Consider the following 23,440-nt stretch of genomic DNA (forward strand, 5'->3'; position numbering starts at 1 on the left):
ACAGCTTGTCCCTGCTAGAAGATGGCTTGAAGATGTTCCAAAATACTGGGCTGACACATTTGGAAAGTCCATCATAAACTAATAGCAGAGTAGTGCAATGTACAAGCAATTTTGGTAGTCTCAATAAGTAAATTGTGTTAGGCTCTGAGAGGCAACAGAACAGTAAAAAAGCATAAAGTTACTGCATATGTGGAATTATTTTCCTTAAATGTTATCTTTAAAAAGTGGATTTTATCCAGGTAGCAATGTAACTGAAGACTGTCTCATTTTCCAATGAAAAGGAATCATATTAAAAAGTAATACATCAAAAGTAAAACGTAAAAAGGTTTATTTGAGCACTTACCAGAGTGTAGAAAATAATTTCCCCATTGCTCACACTGATGATAAACTTCACATTGAGCAATTTCGTTTTCATGATGGGGAAATGCAAGATCTATTCCGCCAGTGTGGATATCCAAATGTCTTCCAAACACTAGACTGCAACAATAATAATCAATGATTCAAGAGAGTTCTTGCTTCAAATCAATAGAGAAAAGAATTGGGAGTCAACTTTGGAATCTATTCAAACCACTGCATCTGCTGAAGTTTATCATCAGGCAAATATTAAACATATTGTCCTTGAAAGTAGGCCTTTTGGACTGAGAACTACAAATTTATCTGTGGAATAAACTAAAGGACATTACTGATTCAGCAGTGAATGCAATTTCTTCACACAAGGAATTGTCTATGCATATTTTCTATCTTTTGAGTGAATTATGTTTTCTTGCCCATATATTATTTGATATTTGATATTTTATTTATTTTATATTTACTCAGAAGCACTGGTCATTCAGATTCTTATATTGTGTCCTGTGCATGGGAGTAGATCAATAAAGGCATCTGTTCTGATCTCACTCCAAATAAGCAGAAAGATTCAAAAGTTACAAGGCAAAGCCGGTTTAAGAGGAGTGCCTGGCACCGTATGTTTTTCCAGGTTATAGGAGAGCACTGTAATATTAATTTCAATTGGTCATCCATTTATTACAGAAACACAGCAACTGAGGGACAGTTCACAAAATGCTTTTCTTCCTATGCAAGCAGTCCCAAACACTCCTGAGTATGCACTGGCAAATGTAATGTTTGAACTAGGCAATCGCAGATATGACCAGAAAGAATTTTATAATTGCTGCAACCTGTACAAATTGTGTTGGCCTGTTATTCAGCTCACTGGTTCACATGTTACTTTTGTTCACATTGCATGAACTAGGCCATCATGGATATACCCAGCAGCATTTCCTAAAGATGACTCTCAAAAGACTTTATACACATTGGGCAAACACATGCATAATTGAGAAGTATTTCAGGCATTATGAGGTGACAAACACACCGCCATTATTGTGTGGACACCCAGCAAAAGCTGCTGCTTATCCCAGTTATCCCTGCCCATGAGCCATACAACACGCTTTGGCAGTGTTACATTAGTTGTATGCACATCACATTTTTGTACGCGAGTAAAATGTTTTACATGCGCACACATTAAAAAATGTAATACATGGAGCAACCTTAAAACAAGCCAAGTAAACAAACTCATTTTTAATTATTTTCTGCCTATGAGACCAGGGCAAGTGTCAAATACTGAGCACTTTTCAGGAATTAGTGTGAGAGGTGAGATCGCGCGCACATGCATGCATTCATGTGTGTGTGTGTGTGTATATATATATATATATTTGGAGAGAAAATCTATTTTTTCTTCTCCTTTCTTTCCCTCATGTTCCTTCACCTGATCTGCAAGAAAAATTGAGATTCTAGGAGAAACAGAAAAATCCTGTTCTAAAATCCTAGAACTGAGATTCTAGGAGAAACAGAAAAACATAATGCTTTTACGACTATATCTATTTTTTTTTACAAACCATACAATGCATACAATGAATATCCAGACACACCTCTTATGCATTTTTACACAAGTCCAAACATAAGGCCAAGGTTGGTTTTGACAGTGAAATAAATATTGCAAACATTTACAGTCTCCTTACTGGTCATATTCTTTCGGGAAACAGCATATCTATCTTGTCTTCCAAGGATATTCAAAATTTTCATGATTTTTTTTCTCCCCCTATTTTCAGGGATTGCACACACAACCATTCCAAGGTGGCACAAGCAGACGCTATCGCATCACAATAGTTCTGCATTTCATTTGTTATTGCCAAATTAAACAGCAGCTGAGCTCAATGGAGTGTGAAGGTACCTTTTCTTTGGTGTTGGTGAAAACAGCTGCCTGTGTGCTTACCTGCTCCCTTGCACACATTTAAAGGGACTCTATGAAACTGGGCCACTTACTTGCATGCTGCAGTATTTCTATTTACCTCTAGATGGTGGTAACCTTAGCCCAACTAACTAGATAGTAACTGCAGCCTTTGTCAAAAAGTAAAGATGAAATACCAATGGAGGCCCAAATATATTAAATTTATAACCCGCCTTCAGGAGAACACACTTAGGATGGCTCACCCTGACTCTAAATGACCTAATTTGAGTATTAATCTGGATTAGACCCATTTATTTCCTCTCTCATCTGCCATACCACATTTATTTAGCAGTCATGCATCTGTTATGGGGGTGATCTTTCAGTGTGGCAGTACCTAGGTTGTCCTGGAAGGCACTCTCATACTGTTTTAGATGCCAGCTAAAAAAATTACAGCCAATTATTTCAGGAAGCCTATACAGATATACATCTTGGTAGTTGCTTTAAATTTTGCTGATTTTTATCTGTGTATTATTACATCAGTGTGGTGTAGTGGTTAAGATGCTGGACTACGACCTGGACCATGGTTCGAAACCCCACACAGCCATGAAGCTCACTGGGTGACCTTGGGCCAGTCACTGCCTCTCAGCCTCAGAAGGAGACAACGGTAAACCCCCTCTGAATACCGCTCACCATGAAAACCCTATTCTTAGGGCCGCCATAAGTCGGGATTGACTTGAAGGCAGTCCATTTCCATTGATCATTATCTTGTATTGCTTATAGATAGTGTATTGACTTAAGAGGTTTGTACTTTTTTCCTCAATAATTAAAATAAATTTAGATGAGTGCTACTTAAAACTTCACATGTTGGAGGCTACTGTTCTGGTTCCTTGTTTTCTATGAACCATCATGTTTTTTTCTTACATTATAATAGGTTTCTGAATGGCTTGCAAGTTAAAACTCTTTTGGCACCCCATTCTAGCTAAACTGAACACATAGGATTAACAAGGAAAGAGGAAGGCACTGCTAGGTTTCATTTGCCTGCATGTCACCTAAAAATGCCATCATCCTGTATGTTAAAGTACAGACGCATAGAGTGTAGGAGGAGTTGATGTTTCACCGCCAGCAATTCCAGGTAATTCAACACAAGAAGAGCCCTACTGGATCAGGTCAATGGCCCATCTAGCCCAGCATTCTGTTCTCAGTGGCCAACCAGATACTGTACCTATAGGAAGCCAGCTCTGCCAGCTTCTCTCTCTGTTTCTACTGTGGTCATGCAGACCATCTAAAGGCACACTGTAAACCATAGTTTAGGAATCGCTGGCTTTGCCTGGCCATCTCACAATCAGTGTGCACTGTTTACTTACTATGGAGCACCGAAGCAAGCCTAGGGTGTGGGCTGCAAAGGTAGCAAAAGCTATTGGCATTCATTCCATTCAGAATAACTGTTTTTAAAATGTAGTCAATTTTTTTCAAGACTGAAATTGCCATTGTTGCTTACTAAAAATTACAGTTTTAACCCAAACCCTCTACTAAACACACAGGGTGATGCTCTGTTACGCCTTGCTAATACATGCTTGAGAAGAAACAAGATTAGGAAGTCCAGACCAGCTGACCTTGATATTGTGGAACACTCAATGTGCCAGCCAGGTCTTCCTTTTCCCCAGGGAGAGTCCCAGCACGCCTCTTGAGGTTTGGCTGCCTTCCAAAGAGCAAAGTCCTTCATGTGACGCTTATCACTAATGACTGCCAATAACAAGGGGTGACACATTAACAAAGATGCTCACAATAAATTTATCACATCAAGAGATCTCTACTGTATTCCACAAGTGTTTTAGGACCACTTAATGCATAGTACTTGCTCTATACCAGATCAGTTGTTTCTTAAAAAGCAGGCTGGGACCCACCAGTAGGTCTCAGGCTACTTTCAGATGGGCCTCAGTGCCACAGCCTGCCCACTGCCTCCTCACTCTCCTGCCCCCATTTTCTAGCTATGCTGCAGCCTTTTGGTTAAATCAATGCCAGCACCATTTACTCCTTGTATCCTAATTAAAGTGAATGGAAGACAGAGAATTCATGGGGGAGGGGGAGGAAGGGAAAAATGGTCAGAGATGATGTTGAAGGAAATTAGAGATAAAATATTAATATTTATTTTTATTAATAAACAAACTGCAATAGAAAGAAAATAAGAGAAGACAGCTGTTATAGGGAAATAAATGCATGTAAAAGGACTAGGGATGAAAGAACCTGGCCACTTTTTCTGGAAGGAAATGCTGTACCAAAGAATTTAGCAATTTCCCAAGATGGATTAGATATCAGTAGAAAATGTCAAGTAATTACCAGCTGATTATGCCAAAATCTCCCAGCACCTGCTGTTTTGTGACTGGCTCTGCCCCTGCACCACCTTTTTGTGAGTGGTGGGCCTCAGTAATTTTCAGCCGTTGCTAACTTATTAAGCAAGAACTTTCAAATTCATACAGAAGTCAATGCACTTTGTTAACATACCTGGTTCCTCTTGGGTATCAGGATAAACATTTCTTAGTTTTCCGTATCTGTCTCCCCTAGAACGGACATCAAAATAAACATTACCTGTTGGAAATAAACAGTTTGGTCTTATTATAATGACTGAAGGTATTTGGCAAACTGATGAAGACGGGGTAGCCAATGTGGTGCCCTCCAGATGTTGCTGGACCACAACTCCCATCATCCCTGACCATTGGCCATGCTCACTGGGACTTATGGGAGTTGAAGTCCCACAATATTTGGAGGGTGCCATGTAGATTAACCCTTGGATTAAAGGAACAATCCACAAATTTCTCTAAGTTTATGCACCCACACATAATACTACATAGTTCTCCTGTGCCAGCAACCCTAGGGATATGGTGTTGTGCCAACCCTGTGTTGAACACATAAACTAAGCAGGCTGCATGTTGCAACATCTGCAAAACGTGGCCAGAGCAGTTCCTACAGCTCCTAGCAAAACAAAGAGAGCTGGATGCAGGGCTCAAGGATGCAGGCAAATGTCCGTGAGCAACACATGGGAGACAGACAGGTTATGCCAGGGCAATGCAGCTTCCTGATCACACCTGTAATGAGTGCGAGCATGTGCTATGGGCAAAGAGTCAAAATCAGTTACTATTTCTTAAAGTACGTTTCTGCTTAGAAGCAAGGATGACCTGCAGATGTGGAGCTGTTACTTAAAAACAGTCCCTTTTATGCCTGTAGTTTCTATTATTTCCATCCCTTTTCAAACAGACCTGCTAGCCAAGGGCTTAAGTGTTGACCATTGAACTATACTGTCACTGAGTGTTTTTTTCCCATCAAGTCTGAAAGTGTGGAAATCTATAGCTAAGAGAAGTTATGTCTTTGCCCAGTCTGGGAACGGAAAGTCAAGGCCGTTGTCATGGCAACATCAAGATAGACTGGGAGAGTTCTAGCAGCTATCTGTGTTGAGCTGAGTCTTCTGTGTAATGTCTTTGAACTGAGAACTTCTCTCCTAGGGGGGAATCTTAAAGCCTTAAGCCATAATGTCTTAATAAAAGACTCTTAACCTGATCTAATGCATCTGTGAAGCTTCTTGCTCAACTTAACTCCAACGTAACGTATGCTGTTTCACGCAACAACGCACACAATTCAACAGGTTTATGGGCCCAGATCCACAGCGCGTTACACAGGAGTAACACAGGAGTAAGTTGGTGGTCTGAACGGCAGACGGAGATCCAGAGGGCAGATTGATCGATTGTACCAGACAGAGGTGAGCAACATGGCTGTAAACTTGTCTGGGGGAGGCATGCCAATGGAAAGATTGACAGAAAAGAATTATGGCAGCTGGAAGCCCAGGATGCGGGCTTTGCTGATAAAAGAGGATTTATGGGACATGATAGATGGACCCACTCCGGCGGTACTGACTGCGGCCTGGACGCATAGAGATCAGAAGGCGCAGGCTTTTATACTTCTGGCTCTATCTGACTCTCAACTGCTACACGTGAGAGATGTTACAAACGCCAAACAGATGTGGGACGTGTTGGAGGCTCTACATGTGCAACAGACTGCAGGATCTAGATTGTGTTTGGCACAGAAGCTTTACCAGATGCGCTTCACGGGTGAGTGCGAAATGAGTGAGCATCTCACGGAATTCAGACGTTTGTTTGCTGAGCTGACGGACCGAGGCGTCGAACACTCTGAACTTCAGAAGACCTATTTGATCCTGGCTTCGCTCGATGGGACTTGGAATAATATGGTCATGGCTTTCGAAGCCATGCCTGACGGAGGTTTGAACGTTGCGTTTATTGAGGAAAAACTGTCCCAGGAATGGCAACGGAGACAAGAGGCGAAAAGTGCTGAGGAAAAGCAAAGAGCCAAGCTGAAAGAAGAAAGCAGCAGCAGACAGGAAAACAAGCAAGAGCAGCAACGGCTGAAGGCTTGTTATGCCTGTGGGGCTCGTGGACATCTTCAAAGAGACTGTGCAGTCAAGCGAAACTCCAGGGACGGAGGCTTGAAGCAGGGCAGTGTGAACTTTGTTTGTAAACAGAAGTCTCAAGATTTAGGACCTGTTGACTGGATTGTTGACAGCGGGGCGAGCCATATATTAATCACAGACAGAAGTTTGTTTTATACTTCAGAAGATGTGCAGGACTTTGTTTTACTAGCGGATGGATCGCAGAAGAATGTGGAGGCTCGAGGTCTGGTGAGATTTAATAAACTTGGAATAATGTCAGAATGTTTGTTTGTTCCAGAATTGGCTCATAACATATTGTCAGTCAGAAAACTGGTGAGTTGTGATTTTTCTGTATTGTTCCACAAAGACAAATGTTATGTAATGAGGGGAGATCAAGTGTGTTTGCAGGGAAGCCTTAATGATTCACAGTTTGTAATAAAGAGCAGTCAAACAGGGTGTGCTGTGTTAAACGCTGAGGCACAGGTACATCAGGGCTGCGTCCATGAATGGCATCTAAGGCTGGGGCATGCAAACCTTGACACGATTAAGAAAACCCCAATGCATAGTGAAAACATGAAGTTGAAGGATTGTGGACAGTTAATGGATTGTGATTCTTGTCATAAAGCTAAAATGAGTATTGCACCAATTAACCGGGAGGCTGAAAGAACCACAACAGCTCCCTACCAGCTAATTCATGTTGATTTATCAGGGCCAATAAATGCTTCACGAGGAGGTGCGAGATTCTTCATGGTACTGGTGGATGATTTTTCAAGATACACTAATGTTTATTTGCTGAAGCATAAAAGTGAAGCTGAGCAAAAGCTGAAACTGTTCATTAAGAGAATCAAAACTCAACATGGCACCACAGTGGGGGCTATACGCTCGGACCGGGGGGGAATTCACGAATAAAACATTGAGTGACTTCCTTGAGAGTAAGGGAATAAAACAGAATGTCACTGCTCCATACAGCCCATTTTCCAATGGAACTGCAGAGAGAAAAAACAGGATGCTTCAGGAAGCAATGAGAGCCATGTTAATGGATTGCAGTTTAGGGAATTCTTTCTGGGCAGAAGCAATTCTTTATGCGAATTATATTCACAACAGGGTATTACACAGTGCACTTGGAATGTCTCCTTATGAGAAAATCACTGGCAGAAAACCGAAAATACAACACATTCAAAAATTCGGGGCAAGATGCTGGATCCACATTCCACAGGGAAAAAGGAGGGGCAAGCTTGCACCGAGGGCACAGCAAGGTTTTGTTTTGGGATTTCAGAATGCATATTTCAGAGTTTGGTGTCCAGAAACACAGCAGTTAATTCTGAGCAGAAGCATTAAAGTCTCAGAAAAACCTTGGGATCAAAGGGAAACAGTTGTTCTTACAGGGTCAGATGACACACAAGCACAATCATTTAAGCCAAATCTAGACATAAAGGTGGAGGGCACACAAATTCCACTCAGGGATGCGTTAAATGAAATCATTTGTGGGAAACGTAGATCAAAGAAACGTAAGGCTGAGGAAATGGAATCTCCTGCGCAGGCTGTGCCAAGCACAAGCACAGATAGGGGGGTTGAGAGAGCAGAAGCTCTAGTGCCTTTGAGACGTTCACAGAGATCAAACATAGGGAAACCGCCTGAAAGATTCACAGTGGGGGTGGTGACCAGTCCTGGAATGCACAAACTGGTTGAAATGGATCCTGAAACGTTATATTTGACTTGTGTTCAGCCAAAGTTTGATTGAATAAAGTGTTAGCTAAATGTACAGAGATGTTCTGAACTGTACTGAAATGTAAACTGTATTGCAAGGTGTATTGTAGAAATGTATTATTGTTATTGTTGTAATGAATTACAGATGTGATGGGAAAAAGGGGAGATTGTTGACCATTGAACTATACTGTCACTGAGTGTTTTTTTTCCATCAAGTCTGAAAGTGTGGAAATCTATAGCTAAGAGAAGTTATGTCTTTGTCCAGTCTGGGAACGGAAAGTCAAGGCCGTTGTCATGGCAACATCAAGATAGACTGGGAGAGTTCTAGCAGCTATCTGTGTTGAGCTGAGTCTTCTGTGTAATGTCTTTGAACTGAGAACTTCTCTCCTAGGGGGGGATCTTAAAGCCTTAAGCCATAATGTCTTAATAAAAGACTCTTAACCTGATCTAATGGATCTGTGAAGCTTCTTGCTCAACTTAACTCCAACGTAACGTATGCTGTTTCACGCAACAACGCACACACTTCAACATTAAGCCCTGGCCAGGTTTCAGGCAGGAACAATAGCAAGAGGAGAAGCAGTAAATCAGATGGGTATGTACCTAGACAGAGAGGGCAGCACAGTGCAGAAGGTGGTGAAAGAAGGAGTTGGGTGGGCCCTCATTTAGCAATGTGGGCTGTGCTACCCCCTCATTGCCTTCCTTCAATACAGTCTGTCAAGAACTCTATAAACCTATCACGAAGGGGGCACTACTTAATATATGGAGTACATTTAGTACATTTATATCCCATCTTTCCTCCATGGAGTTCAAGCGTACATTATTCTTCTCCCTTCATTTTATCTTCACTACAATTTTGTGAGGTAGGTTACACAGAAAGATCATGACTGGCTCAAGGTCACTTAGTGCATTTCTCGGCTGAGTGGGAATTTGAACCCTTGTCTCCCAGCTCCTAATCTACCACTCTAACCACTACACTGGCTAAAATTTAATAGTTACATTAATTTTGCATTTGCTATTTAATAGTTGGACCAGGTTATTCACAGCAACATGAAAACAAGGCACAAAAAATGTCTTTACACTCATTAACAGCCAATTGTAATGTTCAGAAGACTTACCTTTTGAGGTTGCATAACCATGCCCACTCATAATGATCTGTTGTACAAAAGAAATGATCTGAGGAATATTTTCAGTCACTCTCATATATATTGTAGGAGGAAGAACCTTAAAATTTAAAAAAGTAATTACTTTGATTAAAAGACGTATTAAATGGACTATCAGCAGCATGGTTAAGTGACACCAGATAAACAGAATAACACCTCCTGAAAAGAATACCAACTTGGTAGGAAGTCCCACTGAAGTTACTGAGACATGTGAATATGCATAGAAAATTAGCTCAACAGGCCAGAGAAGCTTTTTCTGAGCCAGGTCAAGACTTTCCTCTTCTCCCAGGCATTTTAGCATGTGTTTTAATTGGCTTTAAAATATGTGTTTTTGAATTTGTATATTTGTTTTTATGTTTTAATTGTTGTAAACAGCCCAGACAGCTTCGGCTATGGGGCGGTACATAAATGTAATAAATAAATAATAAATAAATGATCACTTAGCATCATTTTAAACAAACAAAAGGTGTTTTCCATTCATAACTAAAGCATATCAGCTGAATTGCCTGTACCTTTAAAGCAGCCATGTCTTGCTTAAAGTCCTCCTCATAAAAATGGGCAAGAGATGCTGGTGATACACCCAGCTGTAAGAAAGGGAGCACACTGGTAAATCATGCAGAAATGTGTGCGATCAGTCAGCTAATAGCTAACTAAAAAAAGAGAAAAGAATTCAAAGATAAAACCAAGAAGCCTCATCAACCGCTAGCCTGAAGTGCAAACAATCTTACATGCTGCAAGAGAGAAGAACAGGGAATGGGGGAATAGATAACTGATCTATTTTTTATGGAAACATCCTTCATCTAAATTTAGCTTGAATTTCATATATGAAATTTAAAATACTCTCAATCATTATAAAAAGGAATGACAAGTCCTGAGCCATTGTCACACCAAAAAAAAAAAAAAAATCCATAGAATCCAGGAAGTTCCTTGAGAAGCTTAATACTATTACCCATTTCATTCAGAGAAAAGAATACACAGTTCACAACAGGGTGATAAATTTGTTATAGGGATATATGCCCTCCTCAACGCACCTCCCTTGTCTTGATTATTGTTTTGGGGTGAGGCCTACAAAAGCAAGCGGGCTTCCATTTGGAAGGATTTCCCTTGGTTTACCTACATAGCATCACCAGAAAGTCTGTTCAGAGAGAGGGTCATCACATAACCAAATCCAATCGCCTCTGTGACTTTATTCCATGCCTACATGATCCGTGATTGTTTGGGACAGTCTTCCCCAACACAGTGCTCTCTAGCTGTTTTGGATTACAACTCCCACCAAATCCAGCCAGCATTTCTGGAGAGCACCAGGTTGAGGAAGCAGCTTATTGTTTTTAAAGTATTGCCCAATACTTTGCATCTACCTCTTCAGATCTGGAAAAGCAGCTATGAACAACAAGTAAAAATGTAAGCATGGATGAAAACTTAGAGCTCAAGTTTGTATGGCATCATATGTCAACAACTTAAATTACTGCATTTAAATGTTTCAGAAACTCTTTGCATACAAAAACTGAGCTGCCCAATGACAATATATTATGACAAACAGTAGAACAGAAATTTGTTCATTTTTTTACTAAATTACATTGATAGAACTGGTTTAATTGTATCCCATTAAGTTAGGTAGAATAGAATTTGATGGTACTTGAGCATCTGGTAAACTGTGACAGATACTGGAATAGCACCTTTAAAATGCAAGCACAGTTTGAAGAATTCCCAATTAACTGGCAAGCCTGGTCATTTATTTAAAAAACTATACTGCTTAATATAATAAAAAAATCTCTAAGCAGTTTACATGAAAACAATAAAAATACAACTTATTCAATAATATTTCCTAAAAACAAGATAAAAACAAAACACAACTGTGTATCACAAATAAAAATTGAGAAGGATTCAAGGCAAAAAATTGAAAGTCAGAGTCCACAAAAGTTTGGGTAAACATATGACTTTTAAAGAGACATTTAAAGGTCATGACTGTGTCTGCCTCAGGAATTACCCAAGGGAGAATACTCCAGAGGGTGGTTGCTATCACCAAGAAGGCAACCAGCAGGTCATGGAGCAACCAGCAGTGTCTCCTTTGAAGATTAGAAAGGCTGGCTTCATTTGTATTGGGGGAGGCAGTCTGCTAAGTGTCCTGGTGCCAGGCTGTGGAGGGCTTTAAATATCAACAACAAAACCTTGCACTTGGCTCAATAGCTAATAGTCACTGGTGTAACATGTGTAAGGCTGGGTTCCCACTAAGCATCCTAGCAGCTGCATTTTTGCACTTGCTGCAGCTTCTAAACCAGCAGCAGGGGTAGCCCTGCATACAGCATATTATGGAAGTCTAATCATGAGGTTAGAACTATATAGACTGCTGTAACAAGGCAGTCTCTGTTCAGGAAGAATAGTAGTTGGTGCCCCAATCAAAGGTGGTAATGGACGCTCTGAACCACTACAGTCACCTGGGCCTCTAGTGACAGTGATGGATCTAGGAGAACCCTCAAACCACATACCTGCTCCTTCAGAGGAATTCCCATCCAGAGCTTTATTTCCTTTATCACAGCTAACGCTGCCATATCTGTAATACTTGAGAGAGAAATTTACTACAAAAGGACAGGCTAAGGATAGATTTCCTAACTGTAATTAAGAGAAGCCTCTCTGTTGTTTGGCCCTGGCCTAGCAGAATTTTTCATCAATAAAGAGATGAGGAGAGAGAGACAAAACGAACCCTGTAAATCTCCCAAGCGTTCCAAATTTAGATCTCACATGTAAGTCAAGCAGGACCAGTTTTATTTTGCTGCCTAGACTGTTTATAATGCAAATAGTATAATAAAACAGGAGCACATTTATAAAGTCCACTGGTTTATGAAATTGAAGTGCAAGCTGAACTATACACTTACCTCACTGGCTCTTTTAATTATTTTGTCATCTACATCTGTAATTCCCATCACCATGACTACTTCCTTTCCAAATACTTTTGTCATTATTCTTCTAATTATATCAAATCTAACATAGGAGCTGAAAGAGAAGGGGGAAAGCATGTGCATTGTGATGAGACGATGTGAAAAAATAAAGAGAATAAAAAAATGCTGTGAATGTCATAATTTTTTTTAGGTCGCATGCAAGCACAAATTCTCATCTTGATTTCACTGCATATGAAGCAATGTGTGTATACGGAGGGCAGGGAGTAACATTTAAACAGCTTTTGTAGAGCCTCTTCTTAGCTTAAAATGTTTATAACATTTCTATTTTTCTTTTTACATGCTTTTGGCTTTAAGTAGTACAGTAGATCAGACCACATAGGAGAAGTTGCACATGTTAACCTGCATTTTATAGAGGTTTCTGGACAGCTTGAGCTTTGACAAGTACAAGAATGTGCATAATTCATATACTTCTCAAGTGCAATCATTTGCTGACAATATTTAATTTTAATATTTAATATTTAATGTGTAATGACACATAGTTTGCTGGTGTATGCTGACATTGTACCTGATCTTGGTATTCTCTGTCAACTGGATCTACTTGGCTGACTTATTTTTGCTGAAATTAGCTTGGGAATTAGCTCTGACAACCTTGCTAGCAGGTACTGCGTATTTTTAAAAAAAATTCTGAACATTTTATCAATTTGTAAATGATATGTCATGATAATTAAAAAAGTCAAAATTCATAATCTCTAGCTACAAAAATGTGAGTTCTGGGTTGCAGTGAACGTTATATTTTGAAGTTAATTTTTCAAACATTTTGGTCACTATTATCAGTCCCTATTAATTAAGTAACGTAGTTCTTCGTGTTAAAATGGTTTCAGCTTGATAGCCTATGCCAGTTGAAGCACAGGACATAAAGGCCACAACTTAAAAAGTCTAAAGCCATGAACTCCACAAGAATTGTAGTCCAAAATACCTGGAGGGCACCAAGTTGGGATAGGATGGGCTAGAGTATGGTGTCTGGATGCGAGAAATCCAGATTCAAATCCCAACTCGGCAATGAAGCCCAATGGGTAGCCTTAGTCAAGTCACTGTCTGTTAGACCAACATGAGTTACAGGGTTGTTGTGAGGATAAGACACTACTCTGATCTCCTTAAAGGAAGAGCAGAGCACAAACATACCAGATAATCATATTCTAATATCACCTTACTGGGCTTAGGAAAGAAAAATGATGGATATGCTTGCTTCGGTCTTCTTGCCCTAAGCATCAGTGGTGGCCTCAACTGGATATGAAATGGGATAGTTTTATGTTAGACATGCTAGAGCTAAGATTATTTTTTGCTGGGGGGGGCAGAAAAAAAATTGACCCTGACCAAAGGGTGAAGTACAAAGTGATCCGCTGTATTTTGGATCTGAGAAAGGAATTCCTTCCTCACCAGACTGACTATTTTCCTATCTTTTCTTCCATGTCTCACTTGGGTGCATTTAACTATACTTCCTTCTAATTCTGCAGGGACCTAATAATTTGCACTTGGCTAATTCCTGCTCTCTGCTGAAATAACAGCTTATTTTGAGTAATATGAGTTCGTCAGTGGTAAAATACTCATAACAAGTATCTATATCTACACATCAGGAGACTATATCTAAGGTGGCTGGTGTGGTACAAATTTCAGTAAAAATAAATAAAACTGTAAAACTTAAAAGACTCACCAAGCATGCCCAAGATGGGCACTGTCATATACAGTAGGTCCGCAGCTATACCTGTAAATAAAATTAAGCTCTATTGAGAAAAATCACAGAAGTATTCAAGATATTGGTTGCACTGTTACATAATGATATGGATAGTTTTTAAATGCACATCAACTACTACTCCGATTGACAAATGGACATGAAAACAAATCTGATACGACTCTGCAGTCAACTTTGCTAAGGGCACTTCCAGGAGGAAGACATTTGGGAAATATCAGACACATTAAGCACCTTAACTGAGTCTCACAACCCTCATTAAGACCAAGTTGAGCCTTTTTGGTTGAAAATCTCAGGATGGCCAATTAGTAAAGGGGCTGTGTCAAGGGACATGGGGGTGGGAGAACCAAACCTATTAGAAGTATATGACCTTTGAATTCAGAGTCCACTTTAGACTCATTAGGAAAGATTTTTTTTCAAATCAGTTTCTTTCATAAGCAAACAATACAAAGTTCCTGAAATGGATGCAGGGCTTATTTAGATTTGTTCCTTCCCAGGTCTCCCTGCTACTGCCCCAAATCAATACTCTGGCTTGTTTGCCTAAAGCTTCCTGCCATTCAGTTTTCCGCCTTCCCTTGTTTCCAAGAAATACGCGACACCAGGCCACATTCACCCCAGACATTTATTCCACTATTATTCCATTTTGAACAGTTGTGACTTTCCCCAAAGAATCCTGAAGACTGTAGTTTGTGAAGGGTGCTGAGAATTGTTAGGAGACCCCTACCTGCCTCACAGAGCCACAATTCTCAGAGATTCCCTAGGGAGAGGAAATGACAGTTAAACCATTGTAGCTCTGTGAGAATAGGAGTCTCCTACCAACTGTCAGCATCCTTCACAGACTACAATTCCCAAGATACTTTGGAGGAAGTCACAACGGTTTGAAGTGGAATAAATGTTTGGGGTGAATGTGGCCCTACATTTCACCAACCTTGCAGTCACACTTGTTCCGTTCAGTGTTCCAGTTCTTGATTCTGCTTCAGTCTTCTCTCTACTTGAATATCATCTGAGAAATTGTTCCCCAACTTGATCCTGAGTCTGTATCTAGTATTTATGCTATGGTTCCAACTTTTTGCCAAACCATGCCTAGCATAAGGCTACATGTGGTCCTGAGAAAGATTATTGAGCAACATTTCATAAAAAGTGTTCTACACCACAAGTTTAGCTCCTAGCCTGGAATCCAATACACACTTTCTTGTAAGTCCCACCCAACTCTGCAGGACTCACTTCCACATCAAGAAGGCATGATTTGTGCTGTTACTCTTGATGGTTTTTAATATTTCATCAGCCTCGTACTGTATTGCTAGATTTTTCCCACTCTGGCAGGGCTCCTCAGTTTTTAACAAGCTGTGCCATATGCAGAAACTTAACAGGTGAGGCTTTGCCCCTTTACTGAATCTCCACTGCTAGGAAAGAATCACACCGGTCAATATTACGGCTGGCCATGGAGGTGCAGGAGTCCGGCCAGGAGAAAAAAATTAAATTAAAACATCTCAGGACCCCATACACGAGGACAATTTTTTAAAATATTCTACCAAGTCACCACATCCGCGTTTCCCAATATGAGAGGCTCTTTCCTTCTGCTCAGGCTGTTGTAGGTCTGGATGCCAGTGTCCCAGCCTGTGGGCTTGATCCACTTCGTCCCGAGCTCTGGACTACCAGAGCATCTTTCCCTCCGGGAAGCTTCGCCCAGCAATCGCTTCCCTTCGGCAGCAAAAGCACCTCCGCCAGCTAAAAGGCGGGCCAGTCTTCCGTACCGCCTTAGACCCAGACACCGCGAGGAGGAGACAGCCGCGGCTACTACTGCTCCAACGCAACAGCCATTGCCGCCCCAGGGACGGAACAGGGCGCGAAACATGCTTCTTTGTGGTGGGAAGAGCCCAGTTCGCCTGTTCTTCTTGCTTTCAGAAATGGCTTCTCTTAAACCAGCGGTTTGTTGTACCCGAGCCAGCAACGCACAGACGCTGCAGCCCTCATGGCTATGCTACAAGAACGACATAACCGCAGCAGATCTCTCCTCTTTTCGGAAAGAGGAAGGCGCTATAGGGCCGGAGCCACTCGGAAGAGGAAGAGAAATGTGCACAGCCCTCTCGGGCTGTATGAACAATTGTGGCCGCCTGTACGGCTACAGCGGACAGTAACAGCTACAGCCAGAAACCAGCAGGAAAAGGAGGAGCTTTCGTTACTTCTTGTCTAAGCTTTGGAGAAAAAGGCGGAGTGAGTGAGAAGGCAGTCGAGCCCTTCCAATGCTGGTAAAATAATGCCTCGGCTACAACAGCTTTTGCAATTTTCTTTCCCTTATCACTTCTTCCAACTCCCTTGCATCCAAGATTCCACTAACCTTGAAAATACCACGACCTTACTTGAAATACAGCTTCCGACCGAATTTCTGATAGAGGATGCTTAGGAATGCAGATTTTCTTTTCTGATCCCTTTTGAAGTCGGTGGAATAGATCTAATTAAGGCTGAATGGTGTAGCGGTTAAGGTGTTGGACTATGACCTGGGTTCGAATCCCCACAAAGCCATCAAGCTCACTGGGTGACCTTCGGCCAGTCACTGCCTCTCAGCCTCAGAGGAAGACAATGGTAAACCACCTCTGAATACCACTTACCATGAAAACCCTATTCATAGGGTCGTCATAAGTTGGAATCGACTTGAAGGCTGTAAACTTAAACATCAGGAGAACTCCAAGTGCAGGTGACAACCATTGATTTTAGCACAGCTGGTATAGCACAGTGGGGAGGAGAGCCTGGCTAGGAGTCCAGAGTCTGTGAGTTCAAATATGTACCTGCTCGTGACTCCTGGGTGTAAAGGGCCAGCTAAAGATCACTCCCCCATTGAGTGGCTCAGGGGTTACGTGCCTTGCCACCTGTGCAGCCATGGGCAAGCTGCATGGTCCCAAGGAGCCCAGTTGCCCCCCAGCTGGCAGTTGCAGACAAGGAAGGGGCTGGCTTGTGCAGCTGTGGCAAGTTGAGCAGGCCTAGCCAGCAGGGGAGGACTAGCCTCAAAGGGAGGCAATGGTAAACCCCCTCTGAATACCACTTACCATGAAAACCCTATTAATAGGGTAGCCATAAGTCAGTGTATTTCCATTTCATTTCAGGCCTACAATTGACTGAAAATCACACACTAAACTATTAAGAGGAAACAGGGCGTTCTGAGATCTTGTTACTTTTTTAATCTATTACCCTACAAAATAGGTGTGGGGGGGAATAAATATGAGAAACATATTTGATTACTGTATACTTACTGTATTGTCTTGTATTCATAGTTACAGGAGAACAATTAACAGGACTCTTATAAATGCCTAAACATTTCTTGATTATTAGTATTCTACATCTATCCTGTTTGTCTGTTAGAAGAAGATCTGCAAAGAAGGATGATTGCTGTCAGTGGGGTAGCCTATCCAGAATATATTATCAATGGAAGATATTTATTTATTATTTGATTTAGATCCCGCCCTTCCTCCCAAACATCATAAAAACAGACTTTAAAATACATTAAAACAAAACATCTTTAAAAATATTTTTTAAAAGCTTTGAAGACATCTTTAAAAAGAAAAAAAGGTTAAAAACATTGTTTTTAAAAAATATTAAAAAGCAATTCCAACACAGATGCAGTCTTGGATAAAGTCTCAACATAAAAGGCTTGTTGAAAGAGGAAGGACTTCAATAGGTGCTGAAAAAATAACAGAGATGGCACCTGCCTAATATTTAAGGGGAGGGAATTCCACAGGGTAGGTGCCACCACACTAAAGGTCCGTTTCCCATGTTGTGCAGGATGGACCTGCTGGTGAGATGTTATCTGCAGGAGGCCCTCACCTGCAGAGCACAGTGATCGACTGGGTATATAAGGGATAAGACACTCTTTCAGGTATCCTGGTCACAAGCTGTATAGGACTTTGTACACCAAAACGAGAACCTTGAACTTGGCCCAGTAGCAAATGGGCAGCCAGTGCAGTTCTTTCAGCAGCAGGGTGACATGTTGGTGATACCCTGCAGCTTCCAGACCAACCTCAAGGGCAGCCCCACATAGAGCACATTACAGTAATCCTACCTGGAGGTTACCAGTGCATGGACAACAGTGGTCAGGCTATCCTGGTCCAGAAACGGCTGCAGCTGTCTTACCAGCTGAAGCTGGTAAAAGGCACTCCTAGCCACTGAGGTCACCTGGGCCTCTAGTGACAAAGATGGATCCAGGAGCACCCCCAGACTATGGACCTGCTCTTTCAGAGGGAGTACAACCCCATCCAAAGCAGGCAACTGACCAATTATGTGAACTCAGGAACCACCAACCTACAGCTCCTCTGTCTTCTTAGGATTGAGAGTCAGTTTATTGGCCCTCATCCAGCCCACCACCGAGTCCAGGCAGCAGTCCAGGGCTTGCATGGCTTTACCCAATTCAGATGTTACAGAGAAATAGAGCTGGGTATCATCCACCTACTGCTGCCACCTTGCCCCAAATCTCCTGATGACCTCTCCCAAGGGCTTCACATAGATGTTAAACAGCACGGGGGACAAGTTGGTACCCTGCGGTACCCCACAGCACAACTGCCAGGGGGCCAAAACAATCACCCAATGCTATTCTCTGAAAACGACCTTGGAGATAGGATCAGAACCACTGTAAAACAGTGCCTCCAATACCCATCTCACCAAGTCGGCCCAGAAGGATACCATGGTCAATGGTATCAAAAGCAGCTGAGAGATCAAGTAAGAGGAACAGGGTTGCACTCCCCCTGTCCTTCTCCCGATAAAGGTCATCCATCAGGGTGACCAAGGCCAATTCAGTCTGATAACCAGGCCTGAACCCAGACTGGAATGGGTCAAGATAACCTGTTTCATCCAAGAGTTTGGATGAAGATTGTGGAGAGGAGTACCACTTCCATCTATTTTGTGTCCCCAGAACTCTAGCTGAGCATTTTGTAATCATTTAATCCTGTAGATGGATATCAACATAACACAATCTATGTTGACTCTTTGTGGGTCCTATTAAGGCTCACTTCAAGACATATTTACTAAGAAGTAAGCACTACTGAACTCAGTGGGACATACTTCTGTGGAAACATGTACAGAAATGGATCACACTGCAAAAAGTGTTTGTCTTGGCCTCTAACATGCAAAATAGCCTTAAAATCTCTTTATCCTTTGTCTTGCCCATGGCTGTTTGGTAGTAGGCTCTTTCCTTCAGCATGTCAAATATGAAGTGGGCTGCCAATCAAATGTTCTTGGCAACTCTTCTTCAAGTTGAGATTTTACGCTACTCCATCCCCACCGAGCTATTAAAATCTGCATCTCCCAACAGCACTGCAATTTTTTAAAGGGCACAGTCTAGGCATTTTATATTCAATTGAATTTGATAATATGCCAACATTGCATGTACATTTTATAATGCATTTAGTCACTACTATGGAATATTCTCCCTGTTCATTTAATGAGCATTACCACTGTTCACAACTTATGCTTACTTTTAATGCCACTACATTTCTTCCATCTTATGGCAAGAGATGACACTCCCCCACTGGCCTGTCCTGGATATTGGTCAATATTGGACACTTCCAGATGACCTGTTTACTGAGCATTCATACTGATTTGTTTGTGAGGAGGTTAGGTGACATTGTGTCAAAACAAGTATTATCTTACACTTTCCAGTGCATTTCCCCATCGCTTATTGCAAAAAGTCCAGTCTTTTAGGGAAGTGGGTTTGTTGCACAGTATCTCTCAATCAACTATAATTGCTTATCCTGAGTTTGCCAGTATGTGACTGAATCCCACCCGAAAATAGCAGCCAACTTAGACGTGTCCACTGTTCTGCAACCAGATTGGGAAATAGCCCCAGTTATCCTTCTACCATTTCCTTCTGATTCCTTCTGGTTTTCCCACCCCATGTGAAACTGACATTATTGGAGGGAAAACTTTTAAGGTTCCATTGAGTTCAATGGGACTTGCAGATTTAGGTTGCAACTCAACACACATTTACCTGGGAGTAAGTCCCATGGAACCCAATGGAGCTTAATTCTGAGTAGACATGTACTGGATTGCAGCTTTAGTATGGATCCAGTCCTGTAACTTCATCTTTGTATAACATCTCTCTACTTGTGTCTATTATATTTTGCTAAAATAGTGTTTGACATAAGTAGTGCAAAAAAAATCACTTTTAGTGTAATGTATAAAACACCTTAAGAGAAAATAAAAATTATATTTATCTTTTGTCTAAATCAACAGTATTATTTCAGTTCCACTGGAGTGAATGGGGCTAAATTAAGGGGATATCAACAGATCTAATTGCATATGCAGACTGGCAAAATGATACCCAAGTTGAGAAAAATCTTCCTATCCCATAAGATCTCACCATAAAACCATATCAGGCAGCAGAGATGCTATGTCCCACACAAGAATAGCAGAAGCCTATACATGTCTACTTGGAAGTAAAGCCCACTGAGTTCAATGGGGCTTGCTCAACAGTAAGTGTCTAGGTTTGCAGCCACAGTTTCTCTTGAATTCTAAAAGACACTAGAGCACTGAGCATCTTAGAAAATCTTGTTTATTTAACTTTATACCTGGCAAAACAACCTAAATGATGCAGGAGGGTAGAACCTATAGAAGATAGGGTGCAGGAAAAATTAACAAATTACAGGCTTCTGCCTCCAGGAATAAAGGGTGTGTGTGTGAGAGAGTCTTTTCATGACCAATGAGCTTCCAGATATTTGGGGGGGCAGAATGTGTGTGTGTTTTATGCTTTTTAGATGTAATAGCCATTGTTGCCTGCTCCAGAAAATAGAGAAAGGAGAAGGGGACCTTGGTTAATGCTAAACAGTAAAAATGCTGAAGACAACAAAGCACCGTGTCTTTTCGGAAAGCTCCTCCCCTTCTGCCATCACCGAGATTCACTATTTGATCATGGCTTAAGCGGCACAGCAGCAGCGGATGAGGGAAACTGCATTGAGAGAAAACGAGCTTTTTTCTGTCAGAGCAAATCCAGCTCCCGCTTTTTGGAAACAGAGCGCAAAGGAGAGAAGACAGAATAAAAGGAGTGCCTTCTTCAGGACTGGTTCTCTCCCCCCATCCTCTTCCTCCTCCTTTGATTGTTACAGTCACTGGCTCTCGCTTTTGAGAGAGCTTGAGGGAAATTGTTGTGCATGTTTTTTAGCTGAGCCGTCTGGAAAGAATAAAGATTCTTGCTTGTTAAGGAAGACTTCTCCTCCCCACCCCACGGACTCGGTAAAGCTATTTCTAGAAGCTTAGCTATTCAGATAAGTAATGTGCTGTGGAAGTAGCTGGTGCGTTTTTCTCCCTCTTACCTGTAGTCAGTGAAGATTCTCCGTAAATGGTTAATGCTCTCTCGCTCTTTAGTGATCAAAGGCTAGCTGGCCGTTTTTAATGTTCCCTTTCTTGAGATTTCTACTGTTCCTTGCCTGCCGGGTTACTCCTCGCCAACTGAGCATTCTAGTACCACCATCCCACTTACCACAATAAATCGGTATTCATAGCACCATTCAGACTCTTGTGCTTTTAATGTTTAAAATCCAAGACGGAGCTGTACTTCCTATTGCATATGTATTAAAAAGGTGTTTGCAGCAAAGTTCGAAAAGTTCCCATTTGCTTTCTTTTCTTGTAAAAAATCGTTCTTTTCTATAGCGCGTTCCAAGCTGCAGCGTGCTTTAAAATGCTAAGTTCATAGTGCCAGCAACTTTATAAGGGGTCGGGTTACGAAAAGTGCTCAAAACCCTGCAGTGGATTCCGTAGCTGTGTTAAAAAAACATATCTATTGACTTTTCGCTTGAAATACTTAGTGGGCAAGAGTGGCCTGAGATTTCAAAGAGACCATTCGAAGCCTTTGGAAATACATTTGTGCCACTCTGCTACCACTTTTAGCTACAGTACCCCAAAGGTGGCCTTTTTCTTCCACTTAACTCTCTCTGTTTTCGTGTTCCACGAAAGATTCTTCAAACAGGTAACTCTCCCACGCATTTTTCTAGTGTTTCCTCATCATGAAATCAACTTTCCTGCACTCCAATATAATCACAATGCTAGTTTTAAACCAGCACAGCTGTTTAGGGATGATTATTATCAGCTTCAATGCTAGGCTACAGGGGTGGGGAAGTGTATTTAAATACGTCTGGATGAATTAACATATGCAAATAACTGTCAAGTCAGTGCTTCTCTCCACTTGGGCTAGGTAGTAACCTTGTTGCACACACGCTCCCCTCCTTTTGTTTTCTGCAGCTGAGTGTGCTTTGGTTTTCAGATCAGCCAACCTTAAACGTAGTGGGGGATACCCCCATCTCGGTCTGCAATGGCCACAACCCAGGCGCATGCGGCGTCGCAGAAAAAAGGGCTATAGGGAAATGTAGTTCACATTTTCACCTCGCACCCTCCATTTTCTCCTCGTCTACGGATAAAGTGTGCGCACGCACCGATCCTTCCTTGTTGCTCTCTTCCGGCGTTATAATCTGAGGTCTCCCATTGGACAGCAAAGCGGAGGGGTGGTGCACAAGACTGAGCCTGATTGGGCAGCAATGCTGTCTTTTCTGGATTACAATTATTGATGCGGTTGCTCCGGTTAGTTAGTTTCAAGGAGGGAAGGAAAAATCATCTGCATTTAAGTGAGAAAAGTCCTGCAAACTGAGGGAGATGGCAAGAGGAGGGATACAATGCCTTGTACAACGCATCACCATCCCGCGCTCCCCCATACACACCCACACCCGTAGATTCTTGTGTTGTCAGAAATCCGGGCTTGCTGCCGAGGCCGACAGGGTGAGAGGCGAGAAAGAAGGGATTTTGTCTATTTGCTGCAGGCTGCCAGCCCTCGAAGTTTATGTTGATCCCTTTTTAAGTACGTACATAAGCCGTGACGGGTCCTTCAAATCTACCCGTCGCTGATGTCGGGGCAGGCAGCGTAGGTAAACACCGCCAACCAACTTCTCACGTTCCCTCTTTTTCTCTGTTACGCCCATGAAAGCCTTCCATTGAAAGGTTTCATCCACTGCCCAAGTTGCCAGCCCCGAATGAATCGACATGGTTGATCATTTACCTACTTTTTGTGTGCGTTAATGGAAGTCGTAAGCAATATTTCAGTTCCAGCCCACACGCATAAGACACGTCTACATCAGAAAAAAGTGTTATTGCTATGCATACACAACACCCCGATCTCGTGCACCTCAGCAGCAACCTGGCTACGAAGCGCGCGCTCTGCCTCCCCACCCCCGCCTCACTTCCTTCTCCGCGAGTAGTGAGTGGGGGAGAGGGAGGGAGGGAAATATAATGACTATATAGATA

At 41.8% G+C, this 23,440-nt stretch overlaps 1 protein-coding gene across 5 annotated transcripts in view; it reads right to left on the minus strand.

The window, feature by feature from the left end:
- The window catches only part of CARS2 (cysteinyl-tRNA synthetase 2, mitochondrial), a 47,796-nt gene extending 24,412 nt beyond the window's left edge, over nt 1-23,384 (minus strand). The window contains exons 1-9 of one of the 5 annotated variants that reach the window (XM_061626635.1): nt 21,463-23,384; nt 17,416-17,532; nt 14,132-14,182; nt 12,397-12,514; nt 10,036-10,107; nt 9,479-9,584; nt 4,724-4,807; nt 3,835-3,964; nt 344-477 (exon numbers count right to left, since the gene is read on the minus strand). In XM_061626635.1, coding sequence (XP_061482619.1) covers nt 344-477; nt 3,835-3,964; nt 4,724-4,807; nt 9,479-9,584; nt 10,036-10,107; nt 12,397-12,480 — 610 coding nt within the window. In that variant the 5' untranslated portion in view covers nt 12,481-12,514; nt 14,132-14,182; nt 17,416-17,532; nt 21,463-23,384. Of the gene's footprint in view, nt 1-343; nt 478-3,834; nt 3,965-4,723; nt 4,808-9,478; nt 9,585-10,035; nt 10,108-12,396; nt 12,515-14,131; nt 14,183-15,095; nt 15,657-15,699; nt 16,324-17,415; nt 17,533-21,462 lie in introns of those variants that run through there. The other 4 variants (XM_061626636.1, XM_061626634.1, XM_061626633.1 and 1 more) reach the window with 4 other exon arrangements.
- Between the last annotated feature and the right edge of the window lie 56 nt (nt 23,385-23,440).

The sequence above is a fragment of the Rhineura floridana genome, chromosome 5 (assembly GCF_030035675.1).
Source record: "Rhineura floridana isolate rRhiFlo1 chromosome 5, rRhiFlo1.hap2, whole genome shotgun sequence".
In the NCBI taxonomy this organism is placed as follows: domain Eukaryota; kingdom Metazoa; phylum Chordata; class Lepidosauria; order Squamata; family Rhineuridae; genus Rhineura; species Rhineura floridana.